This window comes from Dermacentor albipictus, chromosome 1 (genome assembly GCF_038994185.2).
Source record: "Dermacentor albipictus isolate Rhodes 1998 colony chromosome 1, USDA_Dalb.pri_finalv2, whole genome shotgun sequence".
NCBI lineage: Eukaryota > Metazoa > Arthropoda > Arachnida > Ixodida > Ixodidae > Dermacentor > Dermacentor albipictus.
Genome location: NC_091821.1, coordinates 261943325 through 261962885, shown reverse-complemented (window position 1 = coordinate 261962885; position 19561 = coordinate 261943325). Strand labels below are relative to the sequence as shown.

The 19561-nt window shown below is 49.4% G+C and overlaps 1 protein-coding gene across 4 annotated transcripts in view; it reads left to right on the top strand.

The window, feature by feature from the left end:
• Window positions 1–19561, top strand: part of mura (murashka) — a 194007-nt gene that overhangs the window by 59845 nt on the left and 114601 nt on the right. For 3 of the 4 annotated variants that reach the window (XM_065433167.1, XM_065433168.2, XM_065433166.2), the window contains exon 2: window positions 13564–13819. In XM_065433167.1, the coding sequence (XP_065289239.1) occupies window positions 13564–13819 (256 nt within the window). Of the gene's footprint in view, window positions 1–13097; window positions 13383–13563; window positions 13820–19561 lie in introns of those variants that run through there. The other variant, XM_065433171.2, reaches the window with a different exon arrangement.

Here is a 19561-nt window from a genome sequence, read left to right as displayed (position 1 = left end):
CCTCCTCGTCGATCGCGCTGACCGTGTGGGGTGTAAACAATCACCTGCGGCCCATTGTGCGGGCGGGCGGCTGCGCGCGTGTACGAGCGTGGCACCGAGCGATGGCGCTGCCCTCGTCCTTGAACAGCGCGGTTACGCTGGTTCGTGGTGACGGGGGAACGTTAGTGTAGTGTACAGCTATGTGCTGCGAGTGTAAATTTCTGGTGGCCCGCTGAAATTTCGCCCCGGCTTATGAAGCTTGCAGGAAACACGCGGATGGAGACAAAGAAACAAAACTAGACAGCACGGCCGAGAGCACACTTGCATCTTCAGTTTATTTATTTATTTATTTGTTTATTTATTTATTTATTAGAGCTAGCCAGGCAGTCGTACCGATCGCGCCACCAGGTGACTCGATGATGAAGGCTTCCTTTGACCACGCACACGGCGTGCACTGGGTCATTAAGCGGCCGTGGCTTAGTGATGGCCGACAGACAGTGCGTCATGTTACTGAGCGAGAAGAATGACCGAGGGGCTCGGTTTTGTTGTCAGTGTGTGTTAACTTCTTTTAGACGAGTTTCATGGGTATGAACCCATTAGCGCGCGAAAAGTCATTCGTTCCCGCCTTGCCATCTAATTATTCAGGAGACCTAAGTTTTTTGAAGACAGTTGTCTTACAGTGGAATTGCTCGCCATGGCTTGCCGACGGATTGCCGAATCCGTCGTAGCGTTTGTGACGGTACGAGAATAATGGTGCTGTACTTTCGTAGAATCTTCGTCTAGTAGATTACGGTAGGAACGATGCTAGTCGTTTGATCAGTAACTTTGCACGAGGATTCTTTACGAACCCGCCGTGGTGGCGTAGTGGCCATGGCGTTGCGCTACTCAGCCCGAGGGCGCCGGATCGAATCCCGGCCGCGGCGGCCGCATTTCGCCGGGTCTGAAATGCAAAAGTGGCCGTGTACCGTGCATTGGGTGCACAACCCCAAGGGGTCAAAATTAATCCGGAGTTCCTTACTACTATGTGCCTCGTAATGAAATCCTGGTTTTGGCACCTAAAACACCAGAATTTAAATTCTTTATCAATAACGTCATAATTCTATTTACAGTATTTGTTTACAAAATTCCATCTTCATATAGAGGGCTTATCGAAGAGCGTATCGGTTTGCTCCACCCTCAGAGCACAGGTAAGCTGCGCTAGCAATGAACGCTGTACACTTTGAGCAAACCGTTATAAGCATGCAGCGTTGTCCTTTTAAATCAAGGGAAGACGCAGCCTCGGTCTTGTGCGACGTCTGAGCTGCGCCGACTGGCGCGCGGGCCCGTTCCTCCGAGAGAAGGGGGGGGGGGGGGGTTCATCACGGCGTGCACCGCACATTTGGCCGCAGCTCGGCGGCAGCTGGCTGGCTTCGGTGTCTGCGACGGCGTGGGGGACGTGGGGCTCGTTTCGGCAGCCGGGCGTCGCCAAGGCGGTGAGGCCACAGCTGCACATTAGGGCGAGTGCGGCGCTTGCTTCTCACGTGACGCCAACGTCCTCGCCCTCGATGGCCCGTGTCTGAATAGTCCAGCTCGCAAGACGTCCGCCCGTCGGTCGCAGAATTTTTAGAACTCTGCAAGACTGTTTTCCCTCGCACTTGTGCATTGCCGTCAGCGCGTGTGCGCGCCCGTATACAGCTAGAAAAGTCCGCTCTTTCCCTGTCGCCTTGGTCGGAAAGCTTGTGAGCTGCTGTTCGGCTACGCTAGCAGAACTCGCATAGCAGAGCAACCGAAGAGCCCCTGGTACCGATCGGATGCTGACATCTACGAGCCGCTTAAGCGAACTACAATTTATTGATAGATTTGTTTCTTTAGTGATGGCGCGCGCAAATCCGATTGGGCACGCGTCGTGTGTTGCAGCGCCTCTTCTTGTGTCAGGCTGCAGCTAGCAACATTGTTTCGGGAAGCATCGACAGACGCGGTAATGGGCGTCCCTGCGGCAGTGGATGGAGCAGCCGCTCGGCAACTCGTCTCTGGGCGCCGCTGCTTTGTTCACGCCGGCCGGGAGCTGGCTCCGCGGAAAAGAGCACCGTTTGGTGGGAGCGGAGAAAAAGGTTCACGGCGTTGCCCGTAGCCGAGAGGCCAACTGCTGGAAATGGCGACTCGCTGCTGTGTTGTACAATCCGATCTATAAACGTTCGTACAGTCGGCCAAAAATGAAACGGGGATCCGCCTCACTGAAAATGTAAAAAGAAAAAGAAAGAAGCATTACGAACAGCTGGAATTCTCCATATCGGGATATTGCTGAAAGACGTGCTTCGGCACCAATGAGGATTGCGCATATCACTTCAGAGCGGTGTATTTTACCCTGCCTAACTGTATCGACAAATGTTCAACGATCGTAAATGTGGTTCCGACAGGCACTACAGCGGAAGCTGAGTGCCGTTACGTGAAGACAAGTAAGTTTGAAGAGATTTGCGTAGGAATATACTGTACTCTGTACAGTCTTGCCTGAAGCAATGTTTGCTCTTAAAAAAAGAACAAAAACAAAGAGAAAAACCGGGGAAGGGGGAGGGGGCGATTAGCGGATTAAGCTCAGTAAAGTCTAGCTCCTCACTCAATTGTCGGATTGTCATAAACCGATTTTTAACCACTGCGACTGCATACCTGGTGCCACTTGCGTGTGTACAGAAACAAGTGTCATTTGGAAACAAACTCCCAGAAATGCAATTGACGTGTGGGTATGGCCAGGCTGCTGCTGAACACAAGGCGGCCTCCCTGTCTAACCTCCCTATCTAGGGAGGATAAACAGGGAGGTTGTTCCATCCTTGGTGAAAATAAGATATCTTTTTGGCTGCTCTGTCACTACGCTAACAGCCTGGCTATATTCAGGCATATAGCGATGGCTCTTTCCAAACAAATTCTTCTACAGCTGCCTTTGTCATTCCAGAATGGAACCAAATACAGATGTTTAAACTATCTCACACGACGTCATCAACAACAGCAGAGCTTTTTGCAATGTTGTCTTTGTTACGATACACAAATTCAATGCAAACAGGGGAACAATGGGTCATCCTTTGTGACTCGCAGGCAGCTTTGTCGTCGCTACATGGTGACATCAGCAATTCGCAAGACATGGCGTTAGTTAACGAGACACTAAAGGAACTCACAATAGCAAGTGAAGAAAATCGCACAGTAATGTTCCAATGGATACTTGGCTACTGCAATATCACTGGGAATGTTGCAGCAGGCAAGGCAGCTGGACAAGCGCATGTTAATAATGCCACATATGGTCTCCCTCTAACGCAAGGCAAATTGCGGCACATAATAATAATAATATTTGGGGTTTTACGTGCCAAAACCACTTTCTGATTATGAGGCACGCCGTAGTGGAGGACTCCGGAAATTTCGACCACCTGGGGTTCTTTAACGTGCACCTAAATCTAAGCACACGGGTGTTTTCGCATTTCGCCCCCATCGAAATGCGGCCGCCGTGGCCGGGATTCGATCCCGCGACCTCGTGCTCAGCAGCCCAACACCACAGCCACTGAGCAACCGCGGCGGGTTGCGGCACATACTAAGACAGATCTCAACCCGTGGTATATCAAAGCGATATGGTTTGATCAGAACTCGAAATCTTCAGATTTATTTCGCATTGACCCATCGCTTCAATTCACAATCCCGTCCACATTAGGCACAACCAGAGCCTTTGAAACGCTGATTCACCGTCTGCGGCTCGGTACCGCGTACACGAAACACTTTCAACATAAAATTTCAAGAGCTGATAGTCCGGAATTCATTTGTGGCCACGCAGAGATTGCCTTGCTTAGTAACTCAGGAGACCAATTGCAATGCATGCTCACTGACCTGGAGAGGCAAAGCAGAAGTGTGGGTCTGAAAATTAATCTGCAGAAAACTAAAGCAATGTTTAACAGTCTCGGAAGAGAACAGCAGTTTACGATAGGTAGCGAGGGAACAAACGCGGGTAAATGACATCTTAGTTGAAATCAAGAAAAAGAAATGGGCATGGGCCGGACATGTAATGAGAAGTAAAGATAACCGATGGTCATTAAGGGTTACGGACTGGATTCCAAGGGAAGGGAAGCGTAGCAGGGGGCGGCAGAAAGTTAGGTGGGCGGATGACATTAAGACGTTTGCAGGGACAACATGGCCACAATTAGTACATGACCGAGGTAGTTGAAGTATGGGAGAGGCCTTTGCCCTGCAGTGGGCGTAACTAGGATGATGATGATGATGATGATGATGATGATGATGATGATGTACGGCATCGCCTGGCAGAATGTCCGCGAAACGCCACACAAAGACAACGCTTAGCACTTGATTTAGTGGCATTAATAGATCGCAGGCCTTTCAGCTTCAGGAATATCTTGGGTCCTTGGCCAACATACTCATTGCAAAGACGAGCGTTTCTGGCCCGTCAAAGATTTCGACAAGCTAGCAATATTCTCGGAAACTATTGAGTAGGGTGTTTAAATATGACAAGTGCATCCTATATCTTTTTTTTTACCCGACTTTGGCCAATTCAATGCCTGGTTTTATGTACCTTCATATGAATATAATCCGTGCTTTCTTATGCGCCCTGATTTTAGTCTTGTTATGTGACCGGACTTTGTGTTGTTATGATTTCATTATTTTTATTATGAATTATTATTTCTTTAAATGCTTATGTGAAAAGGAGTAACCGGCGCCAATTAAAGTCGACGACATCTCCTAAATACCATACAACAACAACATCAACAACATCATCATCATCATCATCATCAACAACAACAACAATAATAATAATAATAATAATAATAATAATAATAATGAAGCGGCTCAGCTGCTGAGCAAGACAGATCAGTGGCACAGGGCAAAACAGAATGAAGAAAAACAAAGAAAAATAATTAGGAAAGAAGCTATTAATCGCTTATATTGCGTGCGTGTGCGTCGAAGCCACCACCTGAACGAATATCACGTTCCCATCGTATCAGTACATCACGTTCATGCTGAAATTCGCATCACTCATTAGCATCCAAGCGCTGATAGTAGCTTACGCTTGGTATGATTGCCTGCAGACTTATCGTTTATTAACGGATATACATGCCAAGAGCCATATCGATCACATTTCCAAATAGCGTCCCTAAAGTAGACGACACGCCGAAAATATATCGGACCGAATACCAACTATGTGTTTTCTCTGATAGTTGATGACCCTGTACTTGACACTAAAGAAAAAGATGGCGACACACGGTCATTACACGGGACGATTTGCAAGTCGCCAAAGGGGACGTCTTTCAGCGACAAGAAATCTGAACATTGGCCTCTCGTGTGCTTTGAATAAAAGTGGAGTTATTTTATCACATATACGCGTAATCTACTTCTACACGTGTGCGTGAGTGAGCAAAATGTCACTGCTAATTTAGAACCGCGGCAGCTCACAGCAGTCGGTTGAAATAATGGAATAGCGGCTGCCATGTGCGACATAATCGACCACGGAGGAGACGTGTTAAACATCTTGCTAGCTCAACACAGACGCTTACAACAGTGTTCGCATTTAGTGTAACCGTCGGTCTCTTGCGACAGTAAAAGATAACGCTCACAAGCGTTAGTAAATTCACGTATGTTACTTACCTTGCAGTAGCTTCATTTTTTTAATTACTGTAGTGAGAAAAAAAAACGCAGTTGAAAATCGTTTCCTTCCGGCAAAACTTTATAACTGGTCCTTCAATAAAGGTACCTTTTTTGTCCCCAATGGAGTGAAAATAAGTCGAAAACCCGCAATTCCACTCCGGTTATCAGACAAAAAGTAACATACGCGTATGCTTTCGCCCCCACTTCTGTCACCTTCCTGTCCTTTATTTTATGTATTTTATTAAACGACCAGTTACATTCACTTCCCGGCTATTGGCGAGTCACCACGTGACCCTGCGACGAGACATGAGCACATTAAAAACCTGACGTACTGCGCCGACAGGAATAATTGGTGGGCAACGAGACGGGTCTTCGTGTCCTTTATCGGATTTCATTTTTGACTGGCTGTTCACACGCTGCCTGTATGCCGGATGAGGTTATTGAGGGGAGGAGAATGCCACGATTGAAAAAATAAATAACAAATAAAAGTAAAACGTAGAGAGAGAAAGAGACAGAGAGAGGGCAGGGAGATTAACCAGATGCGCGTCCGGTTTGCTACCCTGCACTGGGGAAGGGGTAGCAAACCGAATGCGACGCAGTGCCCTTGCGAGGTTGCGCATAAGCATTGCGTGCCAGGAAAGAGCGGCCCATCAGCACGCAGTTCGCGCTGGCACAGTTGCAAGGGCGGCTGACGGACTATCAGAATCAAAGAGAGGTCTTTGAGGCTCAATCGTACATGTAGGATAAGGTAGTTTTAGAAATAGCGTCCCTAAACGGCTTTGCATGAGCAAAAATCCAAGCTCCTTTGTGCGTCTTTTGCGATACGGTGTACGCTTGGACGATAGCGTCCCCTATAGCTTTGAGTCACATATATTTCTAAAACTCCCTATTGCCTTCGGTTTCTCTGAAGCTATAGCTGGCTGGTCGCTAGTTCCTCTACTGCGCACATGCGTGTGAATACGGCGCACATTCGATATAGGACACAAACTTTGCAACGCCGCGACGAAGAATCACTTAAACATAACTACACTAAGTATATCTAACGCGTATACGCTGCAGGACCCTCTCGCGTTGCTCTTTATGTGAACAAGGGGCTTCCCATGAATGTGAATTATACGTTTATTTTCACCTTTTTGCGCGAGTGTTTGTTTTACTTAGAGCACGACGCAAAAGCATAAAGCGAAACACTGCTGAGGTCGTGTATGATCAAATCAACCAAAGCTATATTTTAACTATGAGCTACAGGGTGAAAAATGAAGAGCAGATAAAAAGCCGTTCATGTACGGCTTGACAAAAATTCCGCCTTTTGTATCGCAGGTTACGTGTGGGACCTCGCTTCTCGGTGCACTTATGCAAATAAAGTTACACAAGACGTCACGTAAGAATGAGCCATCTTGGCGATTCGTCTATGTAACGCGCGAGGCGTTGATAACGGTGCGTGCGGCTGTTCTTTAAACAATGTTGCTTAAGTGGCGCGGTTGAGGCCACCGGAGCGACGACTTGCCGTTCAATAGCGGAGCTCGTCACTGAAATCGCGAGTTGAATTTCAGTCAATGGACTTTTGGAATTGTAGGATCGCGACCAGACTAGTGAGCTGCTGGTGCGGAGCTACGTGTCCTCCCTCCACATATATACGGTGCGCGGCTTTTCGCTGTGATACCTTGCTGTACAAATTTCGTCCGCGTTTCTAGGCGCAGTGGCCGTAACTAGCCGGGCGCCACTGTGGAGTGCCCGGCGCAGATGCGAGTGTCGTGTGCGTCTTGGCTCCCCAGACTGTCACGGGCGCCCAACACGCAATAAAACGTGGTCATGCTCACACGGAGCTGTCCTTGTGAACGTCCGTTCTGTACACATTACAGAGTGACGCTCTGAAAGTCAACGCGTGGACCACTAGAGCATCGAACAGACCGAATTTTATTTCATGCCCGGCATAGCACACCAAGACGAGCCATTCTGGTTGTTGTGATATAGGGAGCCTACAACTAGGGGCTCTCCCCAGTATATGAACAAAGACTTCGTGAGCCTCCGCAACAGTGTCCCATAGTCTACGCATCTGGGGCCCAATTCATAAAGCTTTTCGTTCGGCAATACGGACCCTTCTTTGCGGAAGCCCGCAAGGAAGGGTCATGAAAGGGAAAATTAACATCGACCCGACTTGTAGTATGAAGCTATGTAGAGAAATCCCATACAGGTTTCACAAAAATAAAGGTTATTTCATGTCGATGAAGGCGCATAATGACAACTCTGGATGACCTGTTCGTGTCCAGCTCGAATTAGCAGCTTTGTTGCAGGGTTTGGCGTTGTTGCGATCCTTCGGGGGGGGGGGGGGGGGTAGTTGAAGAGGAACACCGGCTCTGGCATGCGAATCGCTCCGAGCAGTCGCCATCGCGAAGCGGAAGATTCCGTGAACGGCCGCCGAGTAGCGCGCGCTTTGCCGCATGCTTGAAAGCAAGCGTTTCGCGCGCTGTGCACGCGCTCAGCTGTTGTGGCGTCGGAGCTGGGAGATCCGAGAGAGACGGCCGGTGACGTGTGCGCACGCGCGCCGTGTGCCAACACGCATTTCGCCGGATGACGTCGCGGCCGCGATTTCTCCGCGCGGTTCTTTGTGTGCGTGTTTTCCGCCCTCCTTTTTTCACTTCTTCGCTCTGACGCCGCGCAGCCGAGGGGGAGGGTCGACACGTGAAGGCCACCACGCGTCGATCGCCTTTCTCCGGCGCGGGGAAAGCGACCGCTGCGGCTGCTGTGACGTGGGCGCCCCGTTTCGAACACGTAACGCCGTGACGGCTGCCTTGCGTCCGTTTCTGCTTCGCGCTATCCGGCACTGACAGCCGGCTCGCGGTGGAGCAGGGACGGGTCTTCCCGAGTCGCTAGCCGACACGCTGTGACGACCTGAATCGGTGTGGTTCAAGTCAGCGCCCTCGGCGAGACGGTGATCTCGCGACGACGTAGGCGACTGCACGCGGCTTTGCTAGGTTGACGCAACTTCCGCGTAAAACACTTTCTGGCAAGTTAGGTATGTACAGTCATCAGGGTACCGAACCGACGTTTATATTGCTGTTCCGATGAGAAGAAAAAAAATCACTTCCGGAGTGGGAAAGCGTGGTTCGTAGTTCATTTTCTGCATGTCAAAAGGAAACATAGGTATGCCAACTAACACAGGTGCGCGTTTGCTAGCACTCGCGGAAAGCCCACCATAAGGGCGATTTGTGGTAGTTTGAGCAGTGTGGGCAGGCTCCTTTGTTACTCGTAATTGCGGTACCTTGGTGTCCCTCGGTGGTAACGCGTCTATCCATATTCGCCTTGCACGACGTTTCTGGGTCAACAGGATCTGCTTGTGAGGCCGCACAAAGCACGCAGTGTAAAACGTGAATGAAAACTGTTAGACGCTGCCGGGGCGCAATGAAGGACGTGGTCGCGAGGCGCAAGTGCAAAAGCAATATTTTGATTTCGCACTCTTTACACAATATATATGCTTCCGGTCTGCCTATACACCGATGTTCCATTTCGTTATTGATTAATGAGTTGAGTTCATGCCGAAGGTATCCTTACCTGTTATCTTTGTTACTGTGTGCGTACGGGAGGGGGGGGGTACACGTCATGATTATGATGAAGCAGCGCAGTTGAAAAAAAAAAAGACGTTCACACAAACATGAATGATGAGGACACACACAGGCGCTGACATTTGACAGCGCTAATAATAATAATAATAATAATAATAATAATAATAATAATAATAATAATAATAATAATAATAGTAATAATAATTGGGAGTCTGCTTATACTAATGTCACGAGTTGGCATAGTATAACACGCATAGTGAGCGATTTTGCCATCTTTAATATAAACTCTAATGGCAACCTTCGTTTCTGCTGATAATGCACGTGGAGCTATGAACATAATAAACTAGGTGCGCAAGGATTTGAAAACGTAATTGTGCGCAGAGCTGCATTGCGTAATCTGTTTATTTGATGCAAATAAGTTTTGAATTCGGCAAACCACGACTAAAGTAATATATGACGAGGCAATGAAAGACAAAAAATGACAGTCGCTTGAGTATCATCACGTGATTTGAATGTCACCTTAATTTACTTTAATCCAACCTAATCCACTTTACTCCGCCTTAAGTAACCTTACTCTATCTTCTTCTAACTTCACTGTAATTCAGCTTAAATACCCATAATTACTACTAATTAACGTCGTTATACCATTTCATAACCTCTTCGTTACTATGAGGTCATACAAGACGCTGATGACGTCACCTCTTCCCCATTGGCTGCGCCGTCACGTGCCCAATGATGCACGCACTAGGCCACGCCTTTAGTCAGCCAGAAGGCTGCGACGTGACGTGTACAGTGACGCACATACTAGGCACACCTTTAGTCACCCGGAACCGTGGAGCTGCCGTGGCGTCGGGGAAGCGTGCTCGTCTCGCATCCCGGGGTTCCATCCCTACCTAGACCGAAATTTACCGAATTTTCTTTTCAAAGGCGTTAATTTACTTTGTTTACAGGAATCTCGCTGAGAAATGCGACGGCAATCCGAGAATTTTTTGACGTGTTTTTACTCTGCGTCGTCGGCCATTTTTGGTACCATCGCTTGATGACGCCGGATTTTCTTCCTCATGGGACATATAATGCATTGACATAAATAATTTTCTCTACTGCACGATCAAAGCATGTCCTTGCCTTTGAGAGGTTGACGTGGTGAAGGAAGTTTAGAACGTGTATTAGTAATATGTGGTCTCCAGTTCGTAATTATTGTCTAATGTGACTCCCGAATGTCTAATTGAGTCAATACTTGTTCGGGAAGTGGTGCCGTGAAGGCGAATTCACAGTGATCCCCATGGTATTACTCCGATAAACTACCAACTTCCGCTTCTATCTCCAAGGTAGATTAACAATATGGCCACATAGGTCAGTCTCTTAAGCCGCAATACTTCTTAAATGTCAGTGTGCTGCTATAGCTCTGTCGTGGCGATTACGCATCTTTGCTTATAAGCGCGTTCGCAGAAACAGAGTGAGCGGTGTGCAAGTTCTTGAGTGATCGCTTTGTGCAACATGAGCCAATATGGGCGCTAACCGTCGCCGTAATAAAAGCGTTCGCTTCACAGCGATGAACCCGTGCGAACCGAACTTCGCTGGCGCCTGGGATCGTGCTGCAGCGGCCCGTGCTCTTGATACCGAAGCGAGTCGCTTAGTTGTAGCACCCGCGCCTTTCACCGGAATTTCAAAAACAGTCCTTGAGCTAGCGGGTTAAAGGGGCCTGGGATAGCGCTCCGCCGCTGATGGAGTCGTCTCGATCGAGCATCGTAAATGGCTCGCCATGTTTACGACTGTTCGTGGCGCATTTTGTCGCAGCTGTTTTCGTTAAGTTTTCCATTCCTGCGATATTCGTTTGCTCGCTGACTGAGGCAGTTTCGCAGTCTGCCTGTAAGCCTTGGAGGTGAGCGGTTCTCCGGCCGAGCTCCGGAAACGGGCGACGCCGAGCTTGCGTGCGCACTCGCGCGCCACGTTCGCCGCGCAGCAGCTCGCATCAGCTGCGTGCGACCGCTGCGCAGCGAGGTTTCGCCGAGTTTCCAGGGGGTCTCCCCGAGGGCCTCGCATGGCGTCACCTTGCCTGGCTAGATCTACCGGCCGCACTCTCGCCGCGCTAGCCTTGGGAAAGAAATGCCGAGGAGGGGTGGGCGCTACGTGGGGGAGGAGTGTGAGCGCGATAACGTTTCGAAACAGATTTCTGCCGGCGCGTTTCTTCACAATGCGCCGCGGCGGCGTGCGGCTTAGTCCTTGGGCGGCTCTCATTGTGCGCACGCGCGTTCCGAACCCCAGCACTGCGGCGCCGCGTGTGTAAACACTCGCTCGTGGATTTTAGGAACCGGCGGCGGCAGCAGCCCTTTGTTGCCGCTTCCAGTGGCCGAGACATCGGCAAATAGCGACCCTGCACACTCGCGCGGGACCTTCAACGGCCCGTGCAGTTTTCCTCGCCTTTTGGTCTTTGTCGGTTGCCTTTATGTAGTGTGCAGCAGCAACGGCGTTCAAAAGAAGTATCCGCTGCATGCCCGCGCCTGTGGTCCCGGTAGTACGCCGCTAAGTGGTGGTAGCTGACGCCTGCGCACTCGATAGGATGCCCCTCTTTTCTGTGGGTCCCATTCATTTAGCCTCGGAAGAGATAAGCTTTACAGGCGCCACATTTCGATCCAGCAGATGCCCCAGACAGAAACAAAAATACGCTTTTCGAGTGGCCGGGCTCGCTGCATGAAGGAAATTCGAGGAAACCTATTTATTATGAAAGCTTGTAACGCAACTGTCGTGTAGCGCTGGGCAGATAGCCGTCATCAGTGCAGCTGCGTTCACGAAGAAAGACCTCATTGGGGAAATGTAAGCGGTTTGAAATAGTGGGCTTCTAAAAATTTCTTGTGAGGTCGTCACGTCAAAAAGTACCGCAAACACCCGCATCCTTCCAACCTTCAGAGACGAAATTTTCCTGGGGATTTCCGACGGGTTTCACATTTCGTAGCACTGTGCGGAACTGTTTTAGCACTGAGTGTGCTTCCGTTGCATGCTAGTGCGCATGCGCATCTAGTTGAGCCCATCTCGTGTGCACGGTTTCACATCCTCGCCCTCTTTCATTTGGCAGCGCGTTCCTTGACAGCTGTTCCCACTCTTGCCAGCGCGGACCGGTGGCGCAGTGTTTTTGTTTCCTCTCGAATTTACAGCCTTAGCGCCCCGAGGGATTTATTTAGAGACCGTTTGTGTTGGCGCCCGTGAGATTCTGGGTGGCAGCCTTTGCAGATTCATAGTAGTATAACGCAAAAATGGGGACGCAGACAACAGAACAGCAAATATACAAGCTCTAATTTTAGCTACAGTTTATTGCAAGGCGGTTTATACGCACCGACATTCAAAACATGAGCGACTCGTGATGGAGTAAAATGAAACACGTATCGGCAAACCCAGATAGTATACACAGGCGGCTCTTCAGGCACAGGCTGCGTGCACCCTCTAGGAACCGTAATTATCTGTTAGTGATGTTGAATGTTTGCTAACATCTGCGTGAGGGAATCACTTGCAAGGCAAAAGAAAACAAAGATGAATTCATATGCTTGGCGTGTCCATCGCATTTCCTAAAATTAGCACATTTGTACAACGTCTGATGCATAGTAAGATTGGTGCTGTGACATATACCCCGTTACGGTACAGGTGGCCGCGGAAGTTTACATAACACGAAAGGCATTAAAACTTATACTCGCCGACGTTCGCACAGCCTGCAAGGCAGAGATGCAGCGTGGGCACACGGAAGTGCACAGGTACGCATGCGGCAGCCTTGTTCCAGTCGACCTAAGTATACTGTGTTGCTAGGTGCACTGTGCACTGACATGGCGGTCGGTGGCCACGGAGCGCGCCTGTGTATATTATCGCTGGTGGCTGGCCGATGGCACCTGCGGCTTGCATGCGCGCCCTCCATCAGATGAGCCAGCCGTGCGACGCACATCCCTCGCCCCGTTTGTTGGCTCGGAGCATGGTCGCGGTTCGCCTCCCTCCCAAACGGGGCGGAAGTGCGTGTCACGTTTACGCGAAAGGTCGTAGAACCCGACCGGTATAGCACAGCCTGCTCGCCAAATTTGGTCACAGCAAAAGAGAAACCGGCAGCTACCGCAACTATTCCGTTTCCGCATTTGTCTTTTCCCGTTTGCCACCGTATTTCAACGGTATCGCGAGGGGCGTTATCCTTCATGAGCAGCAAGTGTCGCGGGTTTCGCTTCGCGCCTTTACTTTTCTGGGTGCCAGGGCACGAATGTATGTTGTCATTTTCTTTTTCCCCTCCCCGCCGGGATTGTGTCTGTCAAGAGTGTACGGAGATGCGTCTTCTCCTTCGTGAATTGCGTGTGCCGAAATTCCCAGCCGGCCGCGCGTGCTCCAGACCCGTGGGGCATCGAACTGCGCAGCCGGCCGAGCGTGACGCGCTGCTCTTTCGCAGGAGATCCGGCAGCTGGCTTCGCCGGGCGGCGCTCTGCTGGCGGGCGGCGGCGCGGCGGCCGCGGGCGGCGAGGCGGCGGCGTCGCCGTTCGGACGCCGCAGCCCGGCCTCCGAGCCGCTGCTGCTCGAGCCGCCGGCGAGCATGTCGGCGCCTGCGGGAGCCGGCTACGCAGCGGCGGCGCCCATGGTGCACAGGGCCTCGCCCGGGGGCTACGACCTGCGGGGACACCGTCGTGCAGCGCCGCCTCCTCCGCCAGGTGCGTGTTCTCTACGCTTCGCTGCCCTTTCACTCGCGTACGCAGTCAGCTGGTGGTTGTCGTGGCACGGTGCTCGCCGCAGCAGCGTCAGGCCTGGCCTACTCGTGTGGACGGGACGAAACGTTGCTCCCCGCTATAACATCCGAGAGCCCGAGTTTTTGGCCCGTTTAAGCAGATTTTACCCCTCCTTTCGAAGCTAACAGCCGATGTAGGCTATAAAGGCGTAAACCTACGATAGCCAACCCTAGACTGAGCAGACCAGCCCTGGCGCTGCATAAATTTGGCGAGGCTTTTTCAGTGCTGTGGTAAAATGACGGTGGTGCCGTAAATGCACATGCTTGCCTGGATGCAGCTGATGACACTTGTTTCTCGTGATTCGTCGTGTCTGTCCAGTGACCTGCCACACCCGATATAACGGGATATCCGTAACGTCGCTGTTGCGGAAGGCCGAGGCCAGAGTGTTTGAAAGATTCCCTTTCTTAAGAGGAAGCTTTAGCTCGAGTGCTCCTATCTAAATACATGTGAAAGGAGAATTCGTTTTTCTCTGCAACCACTGCACCAAATTTGACGAGGTTTGTTGCATTTAAAAGACAAACTTAAAATCTAGTGATTGCTGGTTTCGAATTTTTGAGTTAGGTCATCAATTTTTTATTAAAAAGCGGCAAAAATCGAAAATTTTCAAAAAACGAAACTATCAAGTTTACAACTCTGTAACTCAATCACTAAAAATGATAATACAATTCTGTGAATTGCATCTAATAGTACATCTAAAGCGGACAAAATTGATATGTTACACATGAATATAAAAAAAATTAATCATAAGGAAGTACAACTTTTGCAAAACCGTTGTAACCAACGTAACAAATTCACGTAAGATGTAAAATGACATAATGAGTTTGTCCGCTTTGAATGATCTAATGGATGCCGTTTACAGAACCGCGATATCAGTTCTTGATGCAGAGCTATGAATTTGTAAACTTCTTGCTTCTATTTTTTTCAAATGGTCAAACATTTGAATGAAAATTTTTATAAGAAAATTCAAGCCCTAAATCGAAATTCTGCTTCCAACAGTCACTAGAATTTAACTTTGCCTTTCAAATGCAACAAATTTCATCAAAATCGGTCCAGGGGCCATCTCATAAAAACGTTTTTGCGTTTTACATGTATTTGAATAGGCCGCGTCGGAGTTGGGCCCGAGCTAAAGCTTCCTCTTAAAATGAGTTTCTATTAGCACAAACAGCCTCGTGATTTGTCTTAAGGGAGACGTAGAAAATGGTAATGGGCCTAATAAAGAGAGCAAAAAAAGAGAAAGAAACGTCATGCCTGCGCCTCTGGCTTGAATGACAGTGAGGCTACTCCGGTACGGTCAGTGTGTGCGAGCGCTGAACACGTGGTACTATATATATACAGACACTTGATTATTTTACCTGCGTTGCGATTGTACACGTGCTCTGAGCTTTGTAAATACCACGAACGATCCCCGGGCCCTTAGGTGTTTCAAGCTGTTTTTCCCCGTCGCCAATAAGCACAAGCCAGCTGTCTGTTATAGATAAAGGAGGAAGGCGTTTCCCAGCCGACCGTTCCATTGTGCGATACTAATTACGTGCAGCACTAATTCAAGCTGCGTCGCGCGGAATTGGGCTTCTCTTCTGTGATTGGCTCACGTAACCAATAGCTTTCGCCGCACATGCACGGAGTTAGTGAGACGGGGTATATATAGACTTTGTCTCTTTGATCTTGTTACCCCAGTTTCGAATCCGATCCATGACTTCTCGAAGGATATATCTTCACGTCCAGCACAAGCCAAGCGACTTTCTTTGCTGCTCTGTAGGCTGCCGAATTTCGGCAAATTTTCTCGTTTGAGCCGGTCTTTAGGAGTCGGTTACCCACTGCCCACTGCGAAAATCGAAACAGGACGGAGAATCTGAGAGCTCCGCGAAATCCTCCAGACAAGGAAAGACTTCGAATGCGAGAAGTGGAGTGACCAGTCGGAACTCTCGCCTCGGTGGTCGGTTGCATTTTTCGGTTACCGTTATATGCCATGCGGAAATACTCGCACCTGCATACGATGGTCAGGAAAAGAAATATGCGCCTAGCCGAACCAGTCCCGCGAGTTCAAATCTCCGACGGTCTCGCCAAGTAAGAAGGAATACGCGAGTCTTACGTCCGCTCGCCATTAGCCATCGCACGCTGCGCTCTGCGCTACTTTTGTTAAAGTATAGTGCAGTTTAGTATAGTACAGTAAGTATAGTATAGTGCAGTGCAGTATAGTGCCTTTTGTTCTACACACTCCTTAATCAGTACTGCAAGGGGTAGAGGCAGAACTCTGACCGCGCTCAGACTCTGTAGAAGCCATAAAAGCTATGCATGTAACAAAGTGTAACCGAAGTATACATACTCGCGGGCATCAGTTGTGCTGATGCTATGGCGACGCACCAAGTGTTCGGCATGCATGCGCGCGGGGCGTTTCGTGAACAGGAGTTCCGTACACGCGACTTTGTCGCGTGTTCATGCTTTCTATCTTGTGGCGGCAGGGGTGTATATATGACAAATTCATCTTGCTGCCCATATACCATGAGGGGAAAACACAAGGTTTTTTTTTTTTTTTTCCCCACGGAGTTATTCGCTCTTAAAGGGAACGGGCAGGATGCGGCGGCCGTGTTGTCTTCGCCTATCCGCCTGTTGACCTATACCGAACCGAAATTCAGTCTCCTGGCGATGGCAGAGGACGCCTGTAGGCGCCCGAAAAACCCTTTTCAGTCAGCGGATAGTGTGAGCTTGTTTCCAAAAGCACGGCCATTAAGCCTACGCGCGCGAAGGTCACTCACGCTGGCCGGTGTAGCGTTTCCTGCGGCGCCGGTCACGAAGGGCGCCTGGGCCACTGTGCCGGGGGAACTGCCGCGCACGCAGCTCCACCGCCGCCGCGTGTGGGTCAAGGTTCGCAGGAAATACTGTGTCCGGTAGGCCCCGCTGCAGGCCTTCCGTAGGCTAGCCTACGCCAGAGGCCGGCAGCGCGCGTTGAGACTGGCATGGTTCAGTTTGGCTGACCGAGGGCGCTCTTTCGTGGATACGCGCTCGGTCTGTCTCTTCACCCAGAGCAGGTTCACGCAAGTGCGAAATACTTTTGCGCAGTACTATTAGCGAGTCTTGCGATCAAGCATCCGCAAAAGCACCTGCACTTCTCAGGTTGGCCTCTCATGAGAGCCTCATATTACAAACTCCAATAACGGAGCGAGTTCTCGCAACCCTTTTTGCATGAGTCTCTGCTTGTTTCATATTTGACTCCTCGCTGCAGTACGTTCGCTATGCTCGAGCCCAGGAGCGAACGTACTTTTTTGCGGAGTACGACAACTCTCTAAACTGCGGTTCAGTTTGCGACAAGCAGTTACTCCAGTAAACACAGGTGCCAGCATTCTCTTTGTTCTCATGCATAGCAAACACGTCGCGTTGAGACGGCGCATAACGGTGGCTTTTGTGCGCGTATGCGTATTTTTTTTCTCCGTCGCCAGATAGCTACAGCTAGGCAACAAGGCTTCGCTACGGCTTTTGTCACTTGTTCCCGACGTGTCAGCTATCGCGAGTGTATCTTGTCGACGGAAAGAACGACGCCGCGTACCTAAACATAGCGATTTTATTTCAAGCGTACTTCGGACGCGGTGCACGCAAGACGACACCGCTATATACGTGAGTCGCAAGTTCTGCGCTGGTAGCCAGACGGTCTTGGACGCTATTGCCGGTGACGAGTATACACCTGCGGAGCTTCGTCGTGTACGCGGTATATCGGCCACTGCGGGGTGTGTTCGCACGTGAGTGTCTTATCTTTGCATTCGTTAAAACTCATTCTGTGCGACACAAAAGATTCGCAAGTGGGCAGAACGCCATCGTAATGCGGCCGCAGCGGCCGGGATTCGATCCCGCGCCCTTCGGCGTAATAGCTCTACGCCATAGACATTTGGAGCATGTAATTTGTGGCTGTTTAGTTAGTTGCTGCTGCCATTTTATCCCATAATCATCTGAAGCTATTAGTACTGGCATGAAGCACCGCATTGCGTGTACCAGGAAATTTATTCTCTGGGTTTTGGGGACAGATAAGCCTGTACACAACTTCCTATGCAGATACACTTGCTCAGTATCGCCGCTAAGTGAAAGAACGACATACCGGCTCAATAATAAACAGTCACTTCCAATAAGAGAACAGATTCTACGTGTCCTCTATATCAAAGACATTGTTCTCGCCAATCTTAGCACGACAAACTCTAATGTACTAAAGAATATGCATGCGGTGCTCACTTGCACAATAATCTAAACTACCCAAGAAATATCCTATGTAAGCCAGCAATGATATTTCAGCGCTCCTTTCAACACTCGCATGCGTTTCTGCAATAATTAACACAATTGCAGATGAATCCTTGCACTTGTTGCTAAGCATGCAAATTAATAAATGTGTTTTAATTAAATGTCAGCAAGCGCTCTTTGTCTGTTGTTCAAAACAACGAAAATAATGAAATCACACTTCACTTTTAGCGCTTCATTAGATAAGCTTCAGCACTACTTTATGCTGTGATGGGTAGAGGCACAAAAATCAGCACTGTGCTTGAATATTATTTTGAGCTGCGTGGTACTTACATTCGAAAAATCCCTGAGCGAAGCAGGAGAAAGCCAGTGGTGATTGTTGCAATCGCTCAACAGGTAGCCAGAGGTTACTGTGGTGTGACTGATCACCTGTGACGTTACACTAGACATTACAGATGAATGCCGCCCAAAAATAGGCTCCAAATCGCACCATCGGTTGGGGTACGCCAGCCGGCGCAATGTGATGCACAAGGCTTCACAGCCAGATTAACGTTCTGAGCGCTGACGATCTCTTCGGGCACTAGCGCAGAGAGCGGTTCTGTAATATCGTCCTTCTCAAATTGAAACTGCTGTCTAAACAGATTGTTCGATTTTTCTAATATCCAGCAGCCCATGAACGGTACCTCAGCAGCTCTGACTCGCGGCTGCGCCTAATTTCATATTCCACCTCGTCTATGGAGTAGTAGTTCCCTTTCAGGTGCCGTGGCGGCACACGCGCCAGCATGAGGTCGTCGATCTCCGCCCACGTTAGCGCAAACAGGAGGCGATGATCTTTAAGAAAGCTTTTCGGCATGCCTAGAGCTATTCGTAGTACACATCGCAGCGGTCGCAATACAAGAAGCAGCACTCTGTGAACGAAGCCAGTAAACTCACAAACATGCTGCTTTCGGCTATGGTATCGCTTTGCTTGGCTCAATTGAAAAAAAAACGTAATTGATTTTGGCGACGTCGTGTGACACTGCAAACCACGCTCAAACACGCCAGTCGCGCGTTATGCACCTCTATTGAGCTGACTTTGCGCAACGTCCAACTAAAGCTGTCATAAACGCTCGCTGCTTAACGTACGCTAAACTAAAACTGGCGGGTATGCAGCATTTCACAAGGTGTCGAATGATTCGTCAAAGCGCAGGAATTCGTTTCTGTGGAGAAAAAGGAAAAAAAAAGAAAAAACTAAAGCAGCGTATACGGAATGTGGTTCTGTTAGCGAATCGCTTTTAATTTGTGCTATTCATCCACATAAGGCTGCTAATTATGATTGGCACATGTCCATTTCCCTGAAGTTACTCTGGCTTGTCTAATAATTGTAGCTTTGGATGACAAACAGCGATGTCGCAACGTCATCGAGGTATTAAGAGAGGGATTGCAAAATCTGCTTTAATCCTTTTTGCA